Raw genomic sequence first — 19,572 nt, forward strand, 5'->3', positions numbered from 1 at the left:
AACTAAATTACTTTTAAGAAGTAAAGTGTAAAGCTGAGAGCCAACTACACAACAAAACAATGGACGTCAGAATACTGTAACGGTATCCACAGAGTACTGGAGAAAAGTAACTGCCATGCTAAAATTCCATACACAGCAAAGATATTTGTCAAGAATGAAGGTAAAATAAAAACAAGTAGAGACAAACAAAAACTGAGGAAACACATCAAAGAAAATACTAACACTTTTTCAGCAGAATGAGAGTATTCCTACACAGAAGCCTGGAGAATTAGGAAGGAAAAAAAAAGAGCAACAAAAATGACAAATATATGGAAGAACCCCCAAAATTGACTTCTAAAAATAATTTTCTTATGAGCTTTAAAATAGTTCATTAAAATACACAATAGCATTTGAATAAATCAAGAGATGAATGGACTTAAAGGGTGCTATAGATATTTCACTGGTGAAACATTGTAAAGATATAAACTAATATCAAACTTGGATCAATTATGTTGTATGTTGTATCTCTAGAGAAAACACTAAAGTGAAAGAAATACCAATAAAAGAATATACAGCTCCTAAACTAAAACAGGGAAAAAGTGAAATAATAAAAACAGTTAATCCAAATGAAGCACAGAAAGAAGGAACACAGAACTGATAGAACAAGTGGAAAGAATATAGTAAGAGAAAAATTGAATCCTAAATATATCAGTAACTCCATTAAGCTCAAATGGACCAAATTCTCTAATTTAAAAACAAAGGTTATTGCATAAAGAAGCATAAGCCAGAACTATATGATGTTTGCAAGAGACATATCTAAACATGAAAAAGAAACCTTGAAAATAAAACAATGAAAAAAAAATTCTATGCAAATAGCCATGGAAATAAAGCTTGTATAACTATTAATATTAGACAAAGAAACTTTAAGGCAAAAAGTATTACTAAAGATAGAGAAGAACACTCCATAATAATAAAAAGTGTCAGTCACCAGGGGCCTATAACAGGTCTAAATTTGCACACAACAAGTAACATGGACTCAAAATATATAAAGAAAAAACTGGCAAATCCACCAGAAGAAGAAAGTCCACAATCACCACTAGACAAGCTGTCAAAAAAAAAATCAATAAGGGTTTTAAACAATATGATCCAGCAAATTTGATCTAATGGACATATTCAATGATTACAGATTATATAATTTTTGCAAGGCATAGAGAATGTTCACAAAAATAATTATATATGGGGTCATAAAAACAGTCTCAACAAACTTCAGTATTGAAATCATACATATGATGTTCTCTGATTACAGGTAATTCGGTAGAGATTAATAACAAAAAAAGATAACCTAGAGAAGTGACATATATATATTATATATAAACTAATAAATATCATTCTAAATAATGCATGGATCAAAAATAAAATTACACTAAAAATCAGATAATGTTTAGTATAAAATACTTTTATTAAATTATATAAACACATGTGATACAGCTAAAACTGTGCTTAGGAAGAAAATTCCATTTCCAGTTTTAAAAATAGAAGGGGATTTTAATAATCTGATAGTGAAAGTTTGAGATGAGTAACAAGATATGAATGCACAATAGCACTACTACTTTTATTCAGTACTGTACTTGAAGTTCTAACTAGTATAATGAGCAAGAAAAAGAAATAAAAGTTTGTAAGGATAAGAAAATAAAAAATAAAAGTCTCAGTAACCTCAGTAACCTTTAAAACAAACTAGACAAAAGAAAGGTTGAAAAATCAATGCACTAAACATCCATCTCAAGAAGTTATAAAAAGAGCAACAAACTAAATACAAAGAAAATAGAAAGAACATAATTCCAGTAAAATTATAAAAGCCAAGTAATGAAACAAGAAAAATCACATCAAAAGGATCAACAAAGGCAGAGGTTGGTTCTTTAAAAAACTAATAATATTGATAAAGGTCTAGTGAACAAAAGAGGAAAAAAACCCACAGTCAACTGATGTCAGAAATTATAGGGAAAGAACACAGTATATACCACACTATTTAAAAGATAATAAGATTTAATGACAATAAGTTGGAAATTTTAGAAAATATGGACTTTTAAAAAAAATGCAACTTACCAAAATTGACAAAAAGAAAAGAAAATATGAACAGTCCTATAATTATTAAAGGAACTGAATCTGAAATATAAAACATTTTCACTAAGAAAACTGCAGGCCCAAAAGGAATTGCTAATGAATTCTGTCATTTAAAGAATAATGCCAATATTATAAAATTCTTGACAGCATAATTTTGATATTATAAGGAAAATATAGACCAATCTCTCATGTGAACATAGATGAAAAAATCATAAACACAATGGGAGCAAACAATATCTAGTAATATATAAAAAGGAAAATCAATCATAACTGATTTGAGTTTATTCCAAGAATATAATGTTGATTACCTTTAGAATATCAATGTAATTTGTCTCAATAATGGAATAAAAGAGAAAATCATATCATCTTAACAGATACAGAAAATGTATTTCATAGGATTCAATATCCATTTCCAGTTTTAAAAATAGAAGGGGATTTTAATAATCTGATAGTGAAAGTTTGAGATGAGTAACAAGATATGAATGCACAATAGCACTACTACTTTTATTCAGTACTGTACTTGAAGTTCTAACTAGTATAATGAGCAAGAAAAAGAAATAAAAGTTTGTAAGGATAGGAAAATAAAAAATAAAAGTCTCAGTAACCTCAGACTATATATATCATGTACAAAGAAAATTCAAAAGACTCAAAGTATTAGAATCAACAGGTAGGTTTAGCAAAGTCACTGGAAATAAGGCAATCTACAAAATTCAGTTGTTATTTATATTAACAATAAACATAAAAATTTTTTTAAGATAGCATTTATAATAGCATCAAACACCTGGGAGGAAAACATACAAGACCTTTATGCAGAAAATTATAATATACTACTGAGAGAATTAAAGAACAAAACAAATGAGAGACTGATCATATTTGGGACATAAATTCCTCCTAAATTTATCAATAAACTCAACACAATCTCAGTCAAAATTCAACAGACTGTTTTGCGGAAGCTGACAATTTGGTCTACAACTTACATGATAATGAAAGGTACTAGAACAGAAAGGCAATCATGAAGAAGAATAAGTTGGAATAACTCATATACCTGATGCCAGGATTTATGATAAAGCTATAATAATTAATATGACATGGTACTGGTGTAAGGATAGTCAAATAAACCAATGAAACAGAATACAAAATTCAGAAACAGACCATGCATATGACCTGTGGGCATATGATCCAAGAAAATACTGCAGGGAAAAGATTTTTGCTGTGTGCTAATTCATTAACCTGTACATTGACATCTTATGCATTTTTCTATATGTGTGTTATAGTTCAATAAACCATATAAAAATATAAATGTGTATGATTAAAACTAAAAGTAATAATAGTAAATTAATACAGAATGAAATTGTTACTACTCTTACACTGTATATGAAGAAACCAGTTTAGGGCACAGACCAATTTTCACCCTACATGTGAAGAGATTTATTTCTACTATTAAAAGAGAAAAATTTTCAAATTATGTTAGACAATAAAACATAGCTATATGTTGTCAACAGAAAGCACTCTTAAAGTGACCAAGAAAGGATGAAAATACAGAAGCAAGCACAGAAATACCAAAGAAATGTTAATTTTTTTAAAAAAAGGAGTGGCAAGGTAGAAATTAGACCTAAAAGTACTAAAATGTATAAAGACAGACATTTTATAATGAAAAAAGACACTGTATGAAGATGACACAAGTCATAAATTTGTATACACCAAACGATACAACAGCAAGAATGTAAGAAAAATTAAACTGTAATGATAACTTGATAAAAAAATACAATTAAACAGAAAGGCTTCAATACACCTCTTTCACAATTAAATGGATTAAGTTATCAGAAAATAGTGGAATTGAATAATTTATTATATTATTCATACACATATGTATATATGGAATCTCATATGCCTCAGAGAAAATACCTTCTTTTTAGCTCTCCTTTATGCAAATATGATTGGGTACCTCTATAACAGCCATTCCCCTTTCTCTTCCTTCTTGATGCCAATGCCACCTGCTCAGAGGAAAGTATCTAAAAATGCCAGATACTCCCTTCCCTATCATCACTGGGAGCCAGAGTATAAGCCTAAGACCTTGTTCAGTCCACTAAGACCTGGAGGGAAATCTTCTGGGGATCTTAAGAATTTCCTGAGAAGAGAGGATTGTGTGATATAGAAAGCCTCACCTTCTTCCTGCCTTTGAACTGATCTATGCAGGATTTGTAGGCAAATATAAGACAAAGGCCACAGAGGGTATCAGAGAAACTGACCCCAGAGCCCTAACAATGAAGCTACTGAACCAACCCTGCCTCAGTCTTTTCAGAAAGTGAGAAAAAACAGTCCCTTCATTAAGTCACATCTATTCAGGTCATAATAAAATAAAAATAGAAATAATTTTAAAATCTAACTTAAAAGGCCTTAACCACTGGAAATTTTTAAAAGACATACTCAGGATACCACTGGTTATAAGTTCAAAGAGGAACTAGAAAATGAGATCACAAATACAGACTATCCAGAAGGCAATGAAAAGAACACTTTTTACCAAAACCTATAGAACAAACCAAAAGCTGTATTTAGGGGGCAATGCTTAATCATCTTCATTGCTAATTTAAAATGACTTAAACTAAAAGCAAGTACAACTCATGTTGAAGACTTAGCAAACGAGCAACAAAAAAAAAAGAAGAAGGAATTAAGATGGAAGTTGAAATTAATAAATGGAAAACCAAAAAATAATAATAACAATAAGCAGAAATGATCAATAAACCTGAAAGCTTCTTTTAACATACACCAATAAAATAGATAAAGTCTTTCTGAACCCAATTAAAGAGGAGATGATAAAATTATATAAGGTTAGGAATTTCCAAAGAAGATATAAACATAGATATCAGCAATTCGAAAGAATAACACACCATGGCCAATTAGAGCTTAATTCAAGGAATTCAAGAGTGAAATTCAAAGTGACAAAATTATATCTACCAAAAACCAACAGCAAACATCATTCTATCTGGTGAAACAATAAAAACCAGTTCAAATAAAATCAGAAAGGATACAGGGATGCCCATTATTGATTGCTGTTATTATTCAACATTGTCTTCATGGGTCTAGGAAATGAAATAAACACTGAAAAAAAGATACACTACTTTTGCTAGCTACATATAGACTAAAATTAGGAAAAAAAAAATCAACCTAACAGAATTAATGAGAGTATTTGATTAGGTAACTCTATAAGATAAATATACAGAAGTCATTAGGCTTTCACTATTCTAGCATAAGCACACAGGAACAGAAATGGGAAAAATATTCCATACACAATAGTGAAAAAAGCAACTAAATATTGTTATGGACTGAATGTTTATGTTCCCCCAAATTCATGTGCTGCTATCTAATCCCCAATGTAATGGTATTTGGTGGCAGGGTGTGGGGGAAGGAGGGATTTGGGAGGTAATTAAGTCATGAGGTGGAGCCCTCATGAACAGGATTAGTGCCCTTATAAGAAAAGGCCAGACAGCTCACTAGCTTTTTTCCGCCATGTGAGAAGCTAATAGTCTGCAACAGCAGAGGCCTCCCACCAGAACCTGGCTGTGCTGGCATGACAATCTCAGACTTGCAGCCTCCAGAACTGTGAAAATAAATTTCTGTTGTTTATAAACCACCCAGTCTAAGGTACTTTGTCGTACAGGCTCAAACTGACCAAGACAAATATTTAGGAACAAACTCAGCAAGAAAGCAATAAAACCTACAGGATGGAACCTGTACTATCATGTTGAAGGATAGATTTTAAAATCTGAACAAGTGAAAAGACATCCATATTCTTAGATGGGAAGTTTAGCATCAATTCTCTTAATACCATAAGAAAGTGGAATTAAAAAGCAAATAAAATATGGGTTCCTAGAAGAGAAAAGGGTCATTAGGTAAAAGCTGAGGAAATCTGAATAAACCATGGGCCTTACTTAATATTGATGTATCAACATTGGTTCATTAATTGGAACATATTAATATAAAATGTTAATAGGGGAAACGAGGTGAGGAGTATATGGGAGCTCTTTACTAGCTTTACAATTTTTCTCTAAATCTAAAACTGTTCTAAAAACTAAAGTTATTTTTAGAAGTGTCATAGACAATCAGGGAAATTAAAAAAAATAATTCCAATTGAATGGATAAAAGCATCTTAAAGCTTAGAGAGAAAATAAATGCCCAAAAAAGCAAATAAATGAATGAAAAGAATAGTAAAAGGAAATATACTATAAAGCCACTGTAATTCAATCAATATGGAGTATTTATTAGACTAGGAACAGATAAATAGATCAATCATTGGAACAAAACAGAGAATAAAGAAATAAAATCCAATTTATATGCAATTTTAGTATGTGACAAAAATGTAGTTCAGTTCAATGGGAAAAGAATGATTATTTAGTAAATGGTGCTGGCACAACTGACTCTCCATCTGGTAGAAAACAGTCCCCAATCTCACATTATAAATAAAAAACAAATTCCAGATGGAGTAAATGCTTAATGTAATAAATAAAGCATCAAAAAGTTAGAAGAAAACCTGGGAACAACATCATCAGTTTATTAACTAGAAAGAAAAGAAAACCATATTTGAGTGTAAAAACAATTAAAAATAATTTATGTTGTAAAACTACCACAAATAAAACTAATTAATAGGAAAATGATGGATTTGGGAAAATACTTGCAAAACAGATAACAGATAACAAGTCAGTAATCATCACCAATACACAAAGTGCTCTTAAAATTGGAAAGAGACAAGCAACCCGAGGGAAAAATAGGTAAAGGATGTGAAAAAAGAGTTCACAAGGACAAATTCACATAGCCACAAGCAGGAAGATGCTCAAAATAACTAGTAATTAGAAAAACACAGATCACAGTAAAAAATAAATATAACTCCACATACAATCAGACAAAAGACAGCAATAATATCAATTGGTGACAGGATGAAGAGGAAAAAAATGTAAACTCCTCACAGCTGTTTTGAAAGCAGCCTGATAATATTTTTAAATTAATAGTACACAGACAATTCAACTAGCAAATCACACTCCTGGGAATCTATCCCATAAAATAAAATCACCAATAAAATGTTTACTACAGCATTGCTGTTATAAGACAAAACAAACAAAAAACAGGCAACAAAACGAGTTCCTGGCAATAAGGTAATAAATAATGGTACTATGGAATATTAAGCAGCCATTAAAAAGGATAAAATAGAGCTATACCATTTGACTTGCAGGGATTTCCCTGGATGTATTTTTCAATGATAAAGTGAGGCTCAGAGAAGTGCATACACCATGATTCCATTTTAAGAAGCAAACATTGACCACAACCCAAAAATGTATGTGTATCCAAGTGTGTATGTGTGAGAGAGAGAAGGTAAACATGGAGACAAATATGAAAGGAAACACACCAGACTACAAACAGATTACTGGTAGTGTTGGGAAGAAGAGTGTGCAGGGGTTGGGAAGAAAACATGGGCAGAAATGTATGACATGATTACATTTATGTTGAGGAAGTTAACCAAAAAGCTGCTACAACATTGATTAGGATATAATGTGACTGGCATGAGCATCCATCCTCTACATAGTCCCCATTCCCAAACTACCTCACAGTCATTTGGCATTTTTTTATCCATTTGCACTATTACTTCTATACAACAGAAGTATCACAATCTTCTCTTTTGTGCATTTGTGACAGTCCAACTGAAATGTTTTCCATTAACTGTTACCCCACATTTTGTAAAACTGAATTTTTGGATCCCACTTTTCAAGTTAGGATATGGTCTTACACACACACAAGTATGTACCTATACATAAAGAAATGAGAAAAAATAAGAATTTGGTAGTTACATATTAACTGATTGTTGAATGTCCATAAAATGAAAAAACTAGTTACAGAAAAATGTGCATATTCTATTTCAGCAAAAACAAGAAAAACACCTATTATTAACATATGCTGAAATACTTTTAAGTAAAAGAGAAAACTTCAGAAAGATGAACAAGGCCATTGGTACAACTTATGTAAAGGGATGCAGAGTGGAAGGGAAGGGACAGATTGCTAGCTTTGTTTTTATATCTTATGACTTCACTCACTACAATAAACAAAACAGTAGTGCTTTTGAAATCTGAAAACATTAAGTAATGAAAACAAAGATAAATTGCAAATAGTTAAACAAAATAAATTATACTAACAGTACCTACCTCGTAAGATCTATTATGAAGATTAAATGAGATAATCTATATAAAATGTTTAGCATATTATTTAAATGCTGTAAATGCTCAATAAATGTTAACTGTTTTTTATTTTTAAAAAAAAGACTACAGAGAGCAGTTGAATTTATGAAGCTGAAAAGATAAGGCCTATGAAAATGTCAAGGCACTTTTTTCCATATCACTGGATCTTATGTCCTTCAGAATGCAAAGACTCCTATTGTGGCCAAAGAGCTCATCAAACACACATTCATTGACAGTAAAAATGGAAATGAAATTAGATAAATAAAATAAAAAGAGGAATGCAGTCATTTTGCTTTGAAGGCTACTTTAAGAGCTTCAAGAACCATCCTGAGCACTGTGTGACTGTCACAACAACTTCAGATGAGAGGTATTTCCCTCATGTTAGAAGACTTACAACACTCTTCATACAGACCAGAGAGTGATCCATTGTGCTTTCTGATGGCCTAAGTGCGAAATCTATTACTAAACATATAAATCCCACCCTCAATTGTTAGAGTTTCTTTTTTTGGTCTGCCAAAAACATGTTAGTTTAGTTATAATCTACAAACTGAACTTGGTCCATCAATACTAGTCTGATTGTCCAGTGAAACATTAAAACAAGTTCATAAATTTCATGCATGTGTTATTCATCTTGTTACTCACATGGAATTGACTTTCTTTTCAGGGCCTTGCACTTGGCCTGTCACAGTGCCTTTGCTGGTATTCTTCACCCAGCCAACCACTCCTATTTTCTTAGCCTCATCTTCTGTGTACTGGTTTCAGGGGAAAACAAAAGAGATGAAGCTCAGCATCAAAAGACTGAATTCATAACATACTTGATTCTAACATTCAAAAATGCTAATAATAATTCATTTTCTAAAATATAATCTATGACAAAAATTGTGTAGCTGGCTTACAGTAATACTTGTATTTGTAAGAATCTTCACTTAAATGGTATTTTATAGTAAGTTCCACTTTGAGTAAAGACAAGCACATCATAAGAAGAAAACTGACAGTGGGAATTACTTCAGAAAACAGTTTCCATGATGTGCTTTAGATCCATAAAACTCAGCCACCTTGCCCCCATGCCTGTGTGCACGACACTACATTACATTGTTAATCTGGGTTCCAAATGATGATCACTCCAAGTTTTTCAGTAGCTGAGGAAAGATATCCAGTTAGGATTAATATATTGTATTCAGTTAAAAGATTCTGATGCCTTCTGTTGGCTCTGGACTTGCCACACAAATGTTGTAATTGTCTATAGATAAATGTATTTCTCCTATTATTCTAAGAGTTTTTAAAAACTCCTTTTCCCAGTTCCAAGTTCACTTATGCTATTGGCAAATGAAAACCTAGCAATAGTTTGATTTTGGATTATCTTAACTACATCATATGAAATTCCTTCTGGGCCCAATCTATTAGAACATTTTAAAAACCTGGTCTTTTCCTGTTAAGGGGCCGGGTGACCAAAACCTGCACACGCCTTGTCCCCAAGGAAATGAAATGACACAAACCAAAGTCACAGCCAGGATCAAGCTGGTTCTGAAGATAAGTCACGTTCTCACAGACAATAATGGAAAAGGAGACAAACTGAACTGCAGGGGACCAAACTGTATGTGGAGACTTTACTGGTGGAACATGTTACAACTCTCAGAGACCTAATGTAGTGACCGCCAGCTTAAACATGACGGGAAAACACATTCCACAGTTAACTCTTAGGAAGGTATATTAACAAAACAAAAAAAATTTTAAGCAACAAGGAGTTTTAACTTTGAAAAACCTGGAAACTACTTTCTTATGCATCACGAGCAATTTTTGTTTTGCAATTTGAGATATTTACCCTTGTCTGGAAGGTTTCTTTGATCCAGAACAACTAGAAGATCCATACTTTATATTCAGTATACCTAGCCAATATACCTACTAAAAAATGTTCAATTTGATCACCCCCAAGAGAGGTACTGTTGAAATTCAGAGAATACATAGACTAAAAACTGAGAAGGCTGTGATGTTTTAATAGATCACTTTTTTAAAATTAAGGTATCGTTGATATTCAATCTTATGAAGGTTTCACATGAGCAACTTGTGGTTTCAGCATTCACCCATATTATCAAGTCCCCTCAACCCCACTGCAGTCACTGTCCATCAGCAAAGTAAGATGCTACAGTCTTCAGTAGATTACTTTTTAAAGACAGCTTTAATAAAAATCCCAAGCAATAATTTGAAAGAAATGCAAATGCTTCTTCCTCTGCTATCAAGGGCAGGAAATAAGCAGCAGTGGCACTAAGCAGGAAACAGCTCTATTTCTGTGATTAGAAGTAAACAAGGGAAGCAATGACAGAACATGAACAGCCTGTATTGACTTACCATTCTGAAACAAACACCTGTATAAAAGAAAGATAAAAATAAATGTCAGCTTGTTTACCTTTAAAAAAACTATATACTTTCTGACTTAATTTTCAGCTAAATTAACAGAGAAATGAACAAAACCTTTAATATCCGAATGTATTGAGGAAGTGCTTTTAAAAATTATTTCCTTTTAAAAGAAAAAGAAAAAAGGAAACTATTTTTGGAGAAAAATAATAATATACTGAAACCAAAGTATAATGAAGTGCTGCACCGCATAATTTTAAATGCTTAATAAAACAAAATACTTATTACAAAGACAGTTGAGTATATTGGGCATACATTTTTAAAGCTTGAATGTAATAAAACATTTGTTTTAATTTTAATTTCACATTCTGGAAAAGGCGAAACTACAGGGACAGGGAATTGATCAGTGATTGCCAAGGGCTGGAGGATGGGGCTGTGGGGTGGGGTGGGGAGGTAGACTAATGTTGCAAAGGAGAATGAGGGGATTTTTTGGGAGATGAGAGCCTTTCTATACCTCCACTGTGGCATAGTTATGTATGCATTTTTCAAAACCCACTAAACTTTATAATAAAAAGAATTAATGTCACAGAATTTAAATTATACCTCAATTGAAAAAAAAATAGAAAGAAGTACACTGGGAAATCACAGGAGGGAGATCAAACCAATCTCCAGGAAGGTCAAAAGATACTGCTTTGATGGAGGTAAAAACTGCAATTATACAATAAGTAAGTCATAGGGATGAAAGTATAGTCAACAATACAGTAATAACTCTGTATGGTGATAGATGGTAACTCCACTTATGGTGATCACTTTGCAATGTATACAACCGTTGAATCACTAGGTTGTACACCTGCAACCAATATAATATTGTATGTCAGCTATATTTCAATTTAAACAAATGAATAAATAAAAGCAGTTCAAATGTCAAAAAAAAAGATATTGTTTCTACATATAGCAAGTAAGCCTGATCTCTAATAATACAGAAAAGATCAGTCAGTGGTTAGGATGATTTTATGTAATTCTGTAAGCAGATTTATAATAATAGGGGGCATCATTTGTTTACTGATGAAAGTGTATTTTGGTACCAAATGAATATGAAGAAAAACAATAGTAAAGCAATAAAGACAGGATAATACCACAAATGGAATTTTTATAGGGCTATAAAAATATTTAAAAGATACATATAAAATGTGGGGGAATGATAAGTGAGCAGTATTTGTCTGAAGGGGAATCAGAAAGGCAATCTGTTCTGTAGACGGAGGGAAAGACATTAACTAGCAAAGGAATTGCCAGAAAACTCAAGAGACACTTCACTTAAACCAGACCACACAGAAGAGAGACAGAACAGGAAAAGCAATAGAAAAGTGTACAGTCACTTTATCCTAAGAGCAGGGGATCCCAGAAGATGCAGACGATATAGAGTAGAAAGTTTGGGTCAAGACTGTGTTGTACAGATTCCCCTGTGAGTTCCCTGAGAGTGCACAGCCCTGTATGATGTTCGGATTATGAATAAGAAAGTGCATGCAACTAAAGTAAACAAAAACTGGAGACATCTGGTCCTGCTCTTTACTACTCAGAGTGGCCCATGAACCAGCAGTGCCAGCATCCCATGAGAGTTCTTCAGAATATCAAATTCTTGGGTGCCTCTTCAGACCTACAGAAACACAAATTCTGCAAGTTTGTGTTTGAGCCCAGAATCTGGTTTTAACATACTCTTCAGGAGATTCCTACGCCAACTAAAGTTTAGAGCCAATGGTTGCCTTGGCTCCTCCTTAAAGGCTTGAAAAGGATTTGTATTTCAAGTCAAGAACTGTTATCATAAAGGGGAAAAAATCTTGTAGGGTACTGCAGATCTGATGTATTTCCCATGGATGCTGTTCAAGTTTGTGTTGGTAATAAATCATGCACTTGCATAGCAATGCTGCTTCCCCTATTTTACAAGTCAGAAGCACTACATGAAAGAAACTGGACAAAACTATGGCAAAACCCCCTCTCCTTCATCCCAACTGGACCTGGTATTGGCACATCCAAGGCAGCCTGTCACTTAGATTGATCCCTCCACTCTTACTACTTACTGACAGAAGTACTGGAGCTATCCAAAGAGAGAGGTTGACAACATGTTGCCCAGAGAAGAGCAACATCTTTTCAACATTTATAAATCTTAAACAGCCTTTCCACCATCTATTTACTGATGACAAAAAGATCATTTGTTTAAGGTGTTAGAGTTTGAGGAATTTTTAAAAGAGGCATCCTACATGGTACAGGGTTAAAGAAATTATCTACCCCAGTGTACTGATGAAATAATCATTTCACAAAGACATAACACAAGAATCAGCAACTCAGACGTATTTAATAAGCACACAAACATTCTGGTTATTTACTTAACAAATATTTATTAATTGTCTAACTCTAAGAGCAAATAAATTAGATAAGTAAATAAGACAATCCCTGCCATCCAGGAACTTATGGGAAAGATAGATAAGAAAGCTGGCAATTAAAATATCAAACAATTATGAGTTGTAAAATGCATAAGTCAGGATGCAAATGGCTGTTCATATAGACAAATGACCTAGTCATGGGTAATTAGTCTTAGGGCAGGCTTATTGAAAAACGAGTCTTATAGTTGAGCAAAAATTAAAAGTTGATGACAGTGAAATAACAATATGAATAGAAGAGCATGTGCAAAGGCCCAAAGTCAAGATTATGGCATATTTGGATACCATACATTGTTAAATACTCAAAACCATGTCATTGCACTCAATTTACAAGTTATTTATAGCCCCAAAATTCATTTAAGACTTACTAACAGCTGAATTCTCTTCCAATAGTTTCTAAAAAAATAAATAATAAAGTCCCTTGTCCAAGTTATCATAATCTTTTAACTAATGCACTGCAATAGCTACCTTAAGTAGTTTCCTTGATTGTATTTCTGCCCTCCTACAGTCTATTCTCTATAAAGCGGCCTGTGTGATTTCTTTTAAGTAAAATCAAATCACTTCCTTTCCCAGTTTAAAATCTCTGGTGTCTCCCCATTATACTAAAAATAAAATGTATCCTGGTTATCACGGCCTCCAGCCCCCTTCCTAATGACTCTATGTCATATCTTAGGACTCCCTTCTTTGCTCACTCCATTTCAGCCAAATTTGCCTCCTTTGTGTTTCCTCAACATGTCAAGCATATTCCTGCCTCGTGGCCTTTGCCTTTATGGTCCCTCTGCCTGAAGGCTTTTCCCCTGATCTTCTTATGCCTGACTCCTTCTCCTTATTCTTGTCTCTACACAAATGCCATCTCCCTAGGAAAATATTCCCTGACCAATTTAACTAAAACAGCAATGCACCCCATGTTTCCTAATATGTATAGTACCGATTACCATATGACATTACTATGTATTTATTTACATTTTCAAAAATTTCCTGTCCTCACTGAAGTTATATCAGGGCAGGATTTTCTTCTGCCCTGTGTTCCCAGCACCTAGACCAGAGCATATACAGCATAAAGTATACACTACAAAGGGGAGCAGAAAATCACTAAATAATGCCTGTTGACAAATCAAGAAATATTAATATGAGCATATTATTTATAAATAAATACAACAACCACAGTAGTGAAAAACAGGTTAAATTGGTAGTCTTTTAGAACTTACAAGATTCGGGGTAGAAGACTAGAGCAGAATATGGTGGCTGTATTTGTAACTACAAATTGTAAGGTCACACACACATTTCTTGTTCCCTGTGTTCCCAGCACCTAGACCAGAGCTTGGCACATAGTTGTTAAATAAACGAATTAAGGAAAAACAAGCAGGTAAATATTTATTTATTTATTTATTTATTTATTTATTTTTATTCTTAAATATCTATATGTATATACATTTATTTAAATATTAAAATATCTATGTATTGAAATATTTAGTTCTTCTGTAATAATTTATGAACATTGCAAATATACACACAACATATTGATTAGAATTAAGTGTAATTCAAGGTGACAATGATAAATTTACTGCATACAAAGTTGGAAAGAATCTCAAGAATTCTGTGTTGATTCTAGCAGAACTTTACCTAAATGTTAATATTTAGTGTTTGAGTGTGTCTGTATATATATATATATTTTTTTTAATATACAGCATAAAGTATACACTACAAAGGGGAGCAGAAAATCACTAAATAATGCCTGTTGACAAATCAAGAAATATTAATATGAGCATATTATTTATAAATAAATACAACAACCACAGTAGTGAAAAACAGGTTAAATTGGTAGTCTTTTAGAACTTACAAGATTCGGGGTAGAAGACTAGAGCAGAATATGGTGGCTGTATTTGTAACTACAAATTGTAAGGTCACACACACACATTTATTAAACAAATCTTGAAACAGGAGAACTGAAGGATTGTCATTTAAGAGACATAATTTTAGGCTAAGTTTATACTGTTGGACAAACAAGGTAGATAACATATGTGCTATCCATTACCTTAGGCGGTGAGAGATGAAATAAAAAACAATACACAGATATATCAAATATGAAAGATTCAATGTGTACTTAGGAATTCAGGTTTTCTTGGTTACAGAGTTTACGCTTTGAGGTTGAGACCTCAAAGTCTTTCTAAGCTATATCCTTTTGTGTCACCTTTGGGAAATATTAGAATGTAAAAATTATGCTATCAAATTTATTTGATAAATGAGTATCTGTGGCAGATACTGGTAATTGCCTACACAAAATCCATTTTCCCCTTCTGCCTTTCCAACAGAACTGTGATTTTACTTGGGGCAGCAACATGCCTTTTGGTGTTTCTCAATCTTCTTATAAGACAGGTGGCCCACAAGTGTAAGCCAGTCACTGGGTGGGGCTTTCGGGAAAGCTCTTTGACAGGGGTTGACTCAGCCAGGGGGTTTGAGCTTGTATTCTCCGTTTTCCTGATTGTGGGGTGAATATAATGTATGGAACTATAGCAGCCATCTTGACACTATAAGGGAAAGGCCAAGGAAATCCCAGAGGCCTTGACTATGACTTTCCTGAGGGATGGGGAAATGGGGAATGGGAAATGACTGCTAAAGGGAAATGTGAGGGAGTTCTTTTGGGGGTGATGGAAATGTTCTGGAATTAGTGGTGATGGTTGCAAGATATTGTGAATATACTGTATATTTAATATGCTTCAAACACTTTAAAAGAGTGAATTTAATATTATGTGAATTATATATCTATTTTTAAAAATGTCACACACACAAATAAAGGAAAGCAGAAAATAGGACCGTGATGTAGCCCTTCCTACCTCTATCTGTGGAACAAAGGCACTCATTCTCTGGTTTTGGTCACCACGCAACCTTGCTGACTTTTCTGTCATCCCAAATCAGAACACTCTGCAGTACGGATCATCTTGAAGTACTGCAACCAGAACTAAATAGTTGTGTTCCCTCTAGATTTTATAACTTATTTCTGGAGGGGTAGTGCCTTCCCCCTTGAGGCAGTTCCTCTTTCCAGGAGAAATATCCGTTAGTGTGGCATTCCTGGCCACTCTCTACCCTGTCCCTGACTCCTGCTCAGAGACATGCAGTGATTATGTACAGGTAAGTTTGGAAGAAGAAACATGCATAGTCCACGTTTCCTCGTCATTGTTCTCGTGGGGGTGAGTAATCTTAATTAGACCGTCAGCTCTATGCTTTGTGGGAGGCCTGCTTGTGCCCAGGTTGGGTGTGTTTCACTCTGCAGTATGGATTATTATAAAGTCCACTTATCTGAAGATTTACACCACAGCCCCAAAACTCTGCTTTACTCCTGTGTTACTTTTTGATAACTCGCATAATGAAGAGGAGTTCATTTATTGGGCCCCTCAACCACAACCCTTATTTTAAAGCTTTAGAAGGAATGTGCACCAAGAGATGTCAGGACCTCCAGCCCATTAATTTTATGAAGCAGAGAGCCATGAGGGAGTTAACCATTCAAAACTCCATAATCCACTTGGGATTTTCTCAGAATCATTCTGAGAGTCCTGATTCTAGTTCAAAGCATCCTGTGCAAGAAAAGGAGGTCCATATGGAAAGAAAAGGGACGTGGAGACAGACATTCTGCAGTTGGTCAGTGCTGGCTGGAGCACAGCACCCTTAGGATGGGGCTTGTGTTGGAGAAGGTGCTTTCATGGCCTTTCCACACAGCTTCCACCTCACTTGCTAAAGAGATGGGAATCTGATGTGACACATGCAGGTTTTTTACAGACACACTGCTCTGGAAACTGGGACAGACATCAGCCCTTTCAGTTATGAAAGACTCAGGCACAATATGCTGCTCAGCCAAGGCTCCATCAGCTACTACCGTACCTCGCTTTGTGGAAAAATGTATTGAGAAACTCTGAAGTAAATACTTGCAAAGCAAATCATACTTAAAGTTCACAAAGAAATGTTGATATTTAAAGAAACCATATCATGAATCTTAAAAATCATCATCCTTGCATGTAAAATGAAATTTTTATATTGTACTGTACCCCGTCATCCTGGGATCTAAGTATATATGTCTATTCTGCATGCAGGAAGTCATCCAGTTACTACCTAACAAAGCAGCCCTTAATGATTTTAAACATCTTTAATTGTTAGAAAGGCCTTCCTTATATACAAGAAAATTCTGCCTCACTTTAACCTTACACCATCCGTCAGAGCCACCTCGGCATCTTTCAAATTGTCAAAACAGCCACCACACTACTGTTTTTTCTCCAAGCCAACTGCTCCCAAGCACTTCAATTTAAAGAGACACTTTTGAAGTCCCCACCAGAAGCACAGACCGAGGGGATATTAAAGAAAAAGCCAACCTGACCTTGGGAATACTATCCTTATCGTCCTGTGAAAGGCACAGATAGGTGCATGCAAATAACCATAGTCAAAGCAGAATGAATTTCAGAAGCAAAGATAAGGAGAAAAACAAAACTACATATAAATGAAATCCTATAGGAACAAAGATGAGAAAGGGAATTAGAGTTAACCATATTGTTTCTTGACGTTCATGTACTCAAATTTTCAGCCTCTAAAGCACAGCTTTTCCATCTACCTGTCTACAAAAGGAAAAGTGTGCACACCTAAATGATGTGGTCTCACAAAGCTATTTAATAATTCATCCCAATTTTCATTTTAAGTATCTTAAAATTGCTATTTATTTCTGCAGTCCAATAAGCTACTGCTATTCTAAAACCGAATTAATGCTGTCAAAAACAAATTCTTGAATTTCTAAAGCACAGGTAAACCAAAAGATTGCACAATCCATTACTACGAGTAAAGTTAATATTCATATGAGAGCTGGAAAAGCACCAAAGATCTATATACTGCTTAATCAATTTCCCTTTCAGTTTTTCACGTTATATTACTCTAGATGTGACTGTAACAGAACACTTGTAGGAACATCGTAAGCCATGCATGCCACCACAGCTACAAACCCTCTAAAAACAGAGGTTAGTCTCCTGCTCCCCTATACCTTACCCCAAGCCCTCAGTGCACCAAAGTTGGAGGAAAAACATGAAGCTTCTTGAGAAGGTGGAGATTAAAAAGTAGCTGATGGAAAGGGAGTCGGGAAAAGAGTAACAACACGGGAGAAACCTGACAAACTCCCTCAGATACATGATCAAGGTTAACACCAGTGGCAATAACAGTATGTACCCTTGATACAGTTGCGATGAGAATGGCACTCTACTTTGGTGGCCTCCCTTCCAGTGACCCATAACCCTAGACTTATGACAAAAATATCAAACAAGTTCCAGTTGGGGAGCTTTCTACAAAGAACCTGACCTCAAAGTGCTCTCCAAAACTGCCCACATTACCAAAAGCAAAGCAAGTCTGAGAAACTGTCACAGAGTAAAAGAGCCTAAGATGACTGAATGTAGTATGGTATTTCAGATGAATCCTGGAAGAGAAAAAGGACTTTCAGCAAAAACTAAGAAAATCAGAATAAAATACAGACATTAGCTAATAATAATGTATCAATCAACATTGGCTCACCAGTTGTGACAAATACACCATTCTAGTATAAGATGTTAACAACTGGGGAAACTGAATGTGGGGTATATAGGAACTCTCTTTCCAAATTTTCTGTGAATCTAAAACTATTCTAAAACAAAAAAAACTTATTAAAAAAAAATAAAGGAAAGGAAGAGAAGCAGCAATGATAGGCAGTGGCAACCTGCCATCCATGCATGGCAAGATGGGCCTGAGAAGAGAATCCACTGTTAGTAATATTATTTCTATAAATGTGTTTTCCTGAATTTCAAAAACCAATGTATAAACTAACTCTTGGAATACAATCTGTTTGTAAATTATGATGTATGTATTTGAGAACAAAACAGAGTATATTGGACCCCTAGAACATTTTGACTTCCATTTTGTCACCAAGGATGTTTTAAATTCAAGCATTGTATACAGAAATAAAACAACACACCTTGTTTTTGGTTGAAAAATATTTTCTGTCATAAACTTCATTGATCAATTTTCCATCAGGTTAAAACAGTTAAATCATTTTCTATTTTTTCCACTTCCATTTTTATGTCATTAAAACAATTTTCATTGGGAATATTTTCCATTTAAATATTTTAATGACAAATTGGTTTATCAATCTATAATTTGCCAATATTAAATGTTCTTCTTCCATACAAACTTACTCTCATAACCATATTTCTAACAAGCCAATTTTCACTTAGATTTTATTATTCCATACTTTTAAAAGTTAATTTTACAATGTTCCTTTTAATTATTGTCCTTTTCGTATTATTAAAATTAAATTTTTTATTTTGGATTATTTATTGTCAATTACTTCTACCTGTGACTCAGATAAAAGGCTAATCGTTTTTATTTCTTAGCTAATCCATGAAAAAATTGTGAGCAGTTTTGTGAGACAGAGAGACTGATCTATAGAAATAGTGACAAAGAGG

General features: G+C 33.8%; 1 protein-coding gene across 7 annotated transcripts in view; it reads right to left on the reverse strand.

Annotated features, from left to right (window-relative positions):
- The window catches only part of ACYP2 (acylphosphatase 2), a 184,465-nt gene that overhangs the window by 161,410 nt on the left and 3,483 nt on the right, over positions 1-19,572 (reverse strand). For 5 of the 7 annotated variants that reach the window (XM_073213260.1, XM_073213254.1, XM_073213249.1 and 2 more), the window contains exons 2-3: positions 10,668-10,684; positions 8,964-9,073 (exon numbers count right to left, since the gene is read on the reverse strand). In XM_073213260.1, the coding sequence (XP_073069361.1) occupies positions 8,964-9,073; positions 10,668-10,684 (127 nt within the window). Of the gene's footprint in view, positions 1-5,125; positions 5,181-8,963; positions 9,074-10,667; positions 10,685-19,572 lie in introns of those variants that run through there. The other 2 variants (XR_012121288.1, XM_073213268.1) reach the window with 2 other exon arrangements.

Source organism: Manis javanica, chromosome 1 (genome assembly GCF_040802235.1).
Source record: "Manis javanica isolate MJ-LG chromosome 1, MJ_LKY, whole genome shotgun sequence".
NCBI classification, from domain to species: domain Eukaryota; kingdom Metazoa; phylum Chordata; class Mammalia; order Pholidota; family Manidae; genus Manis; species Manis javanica.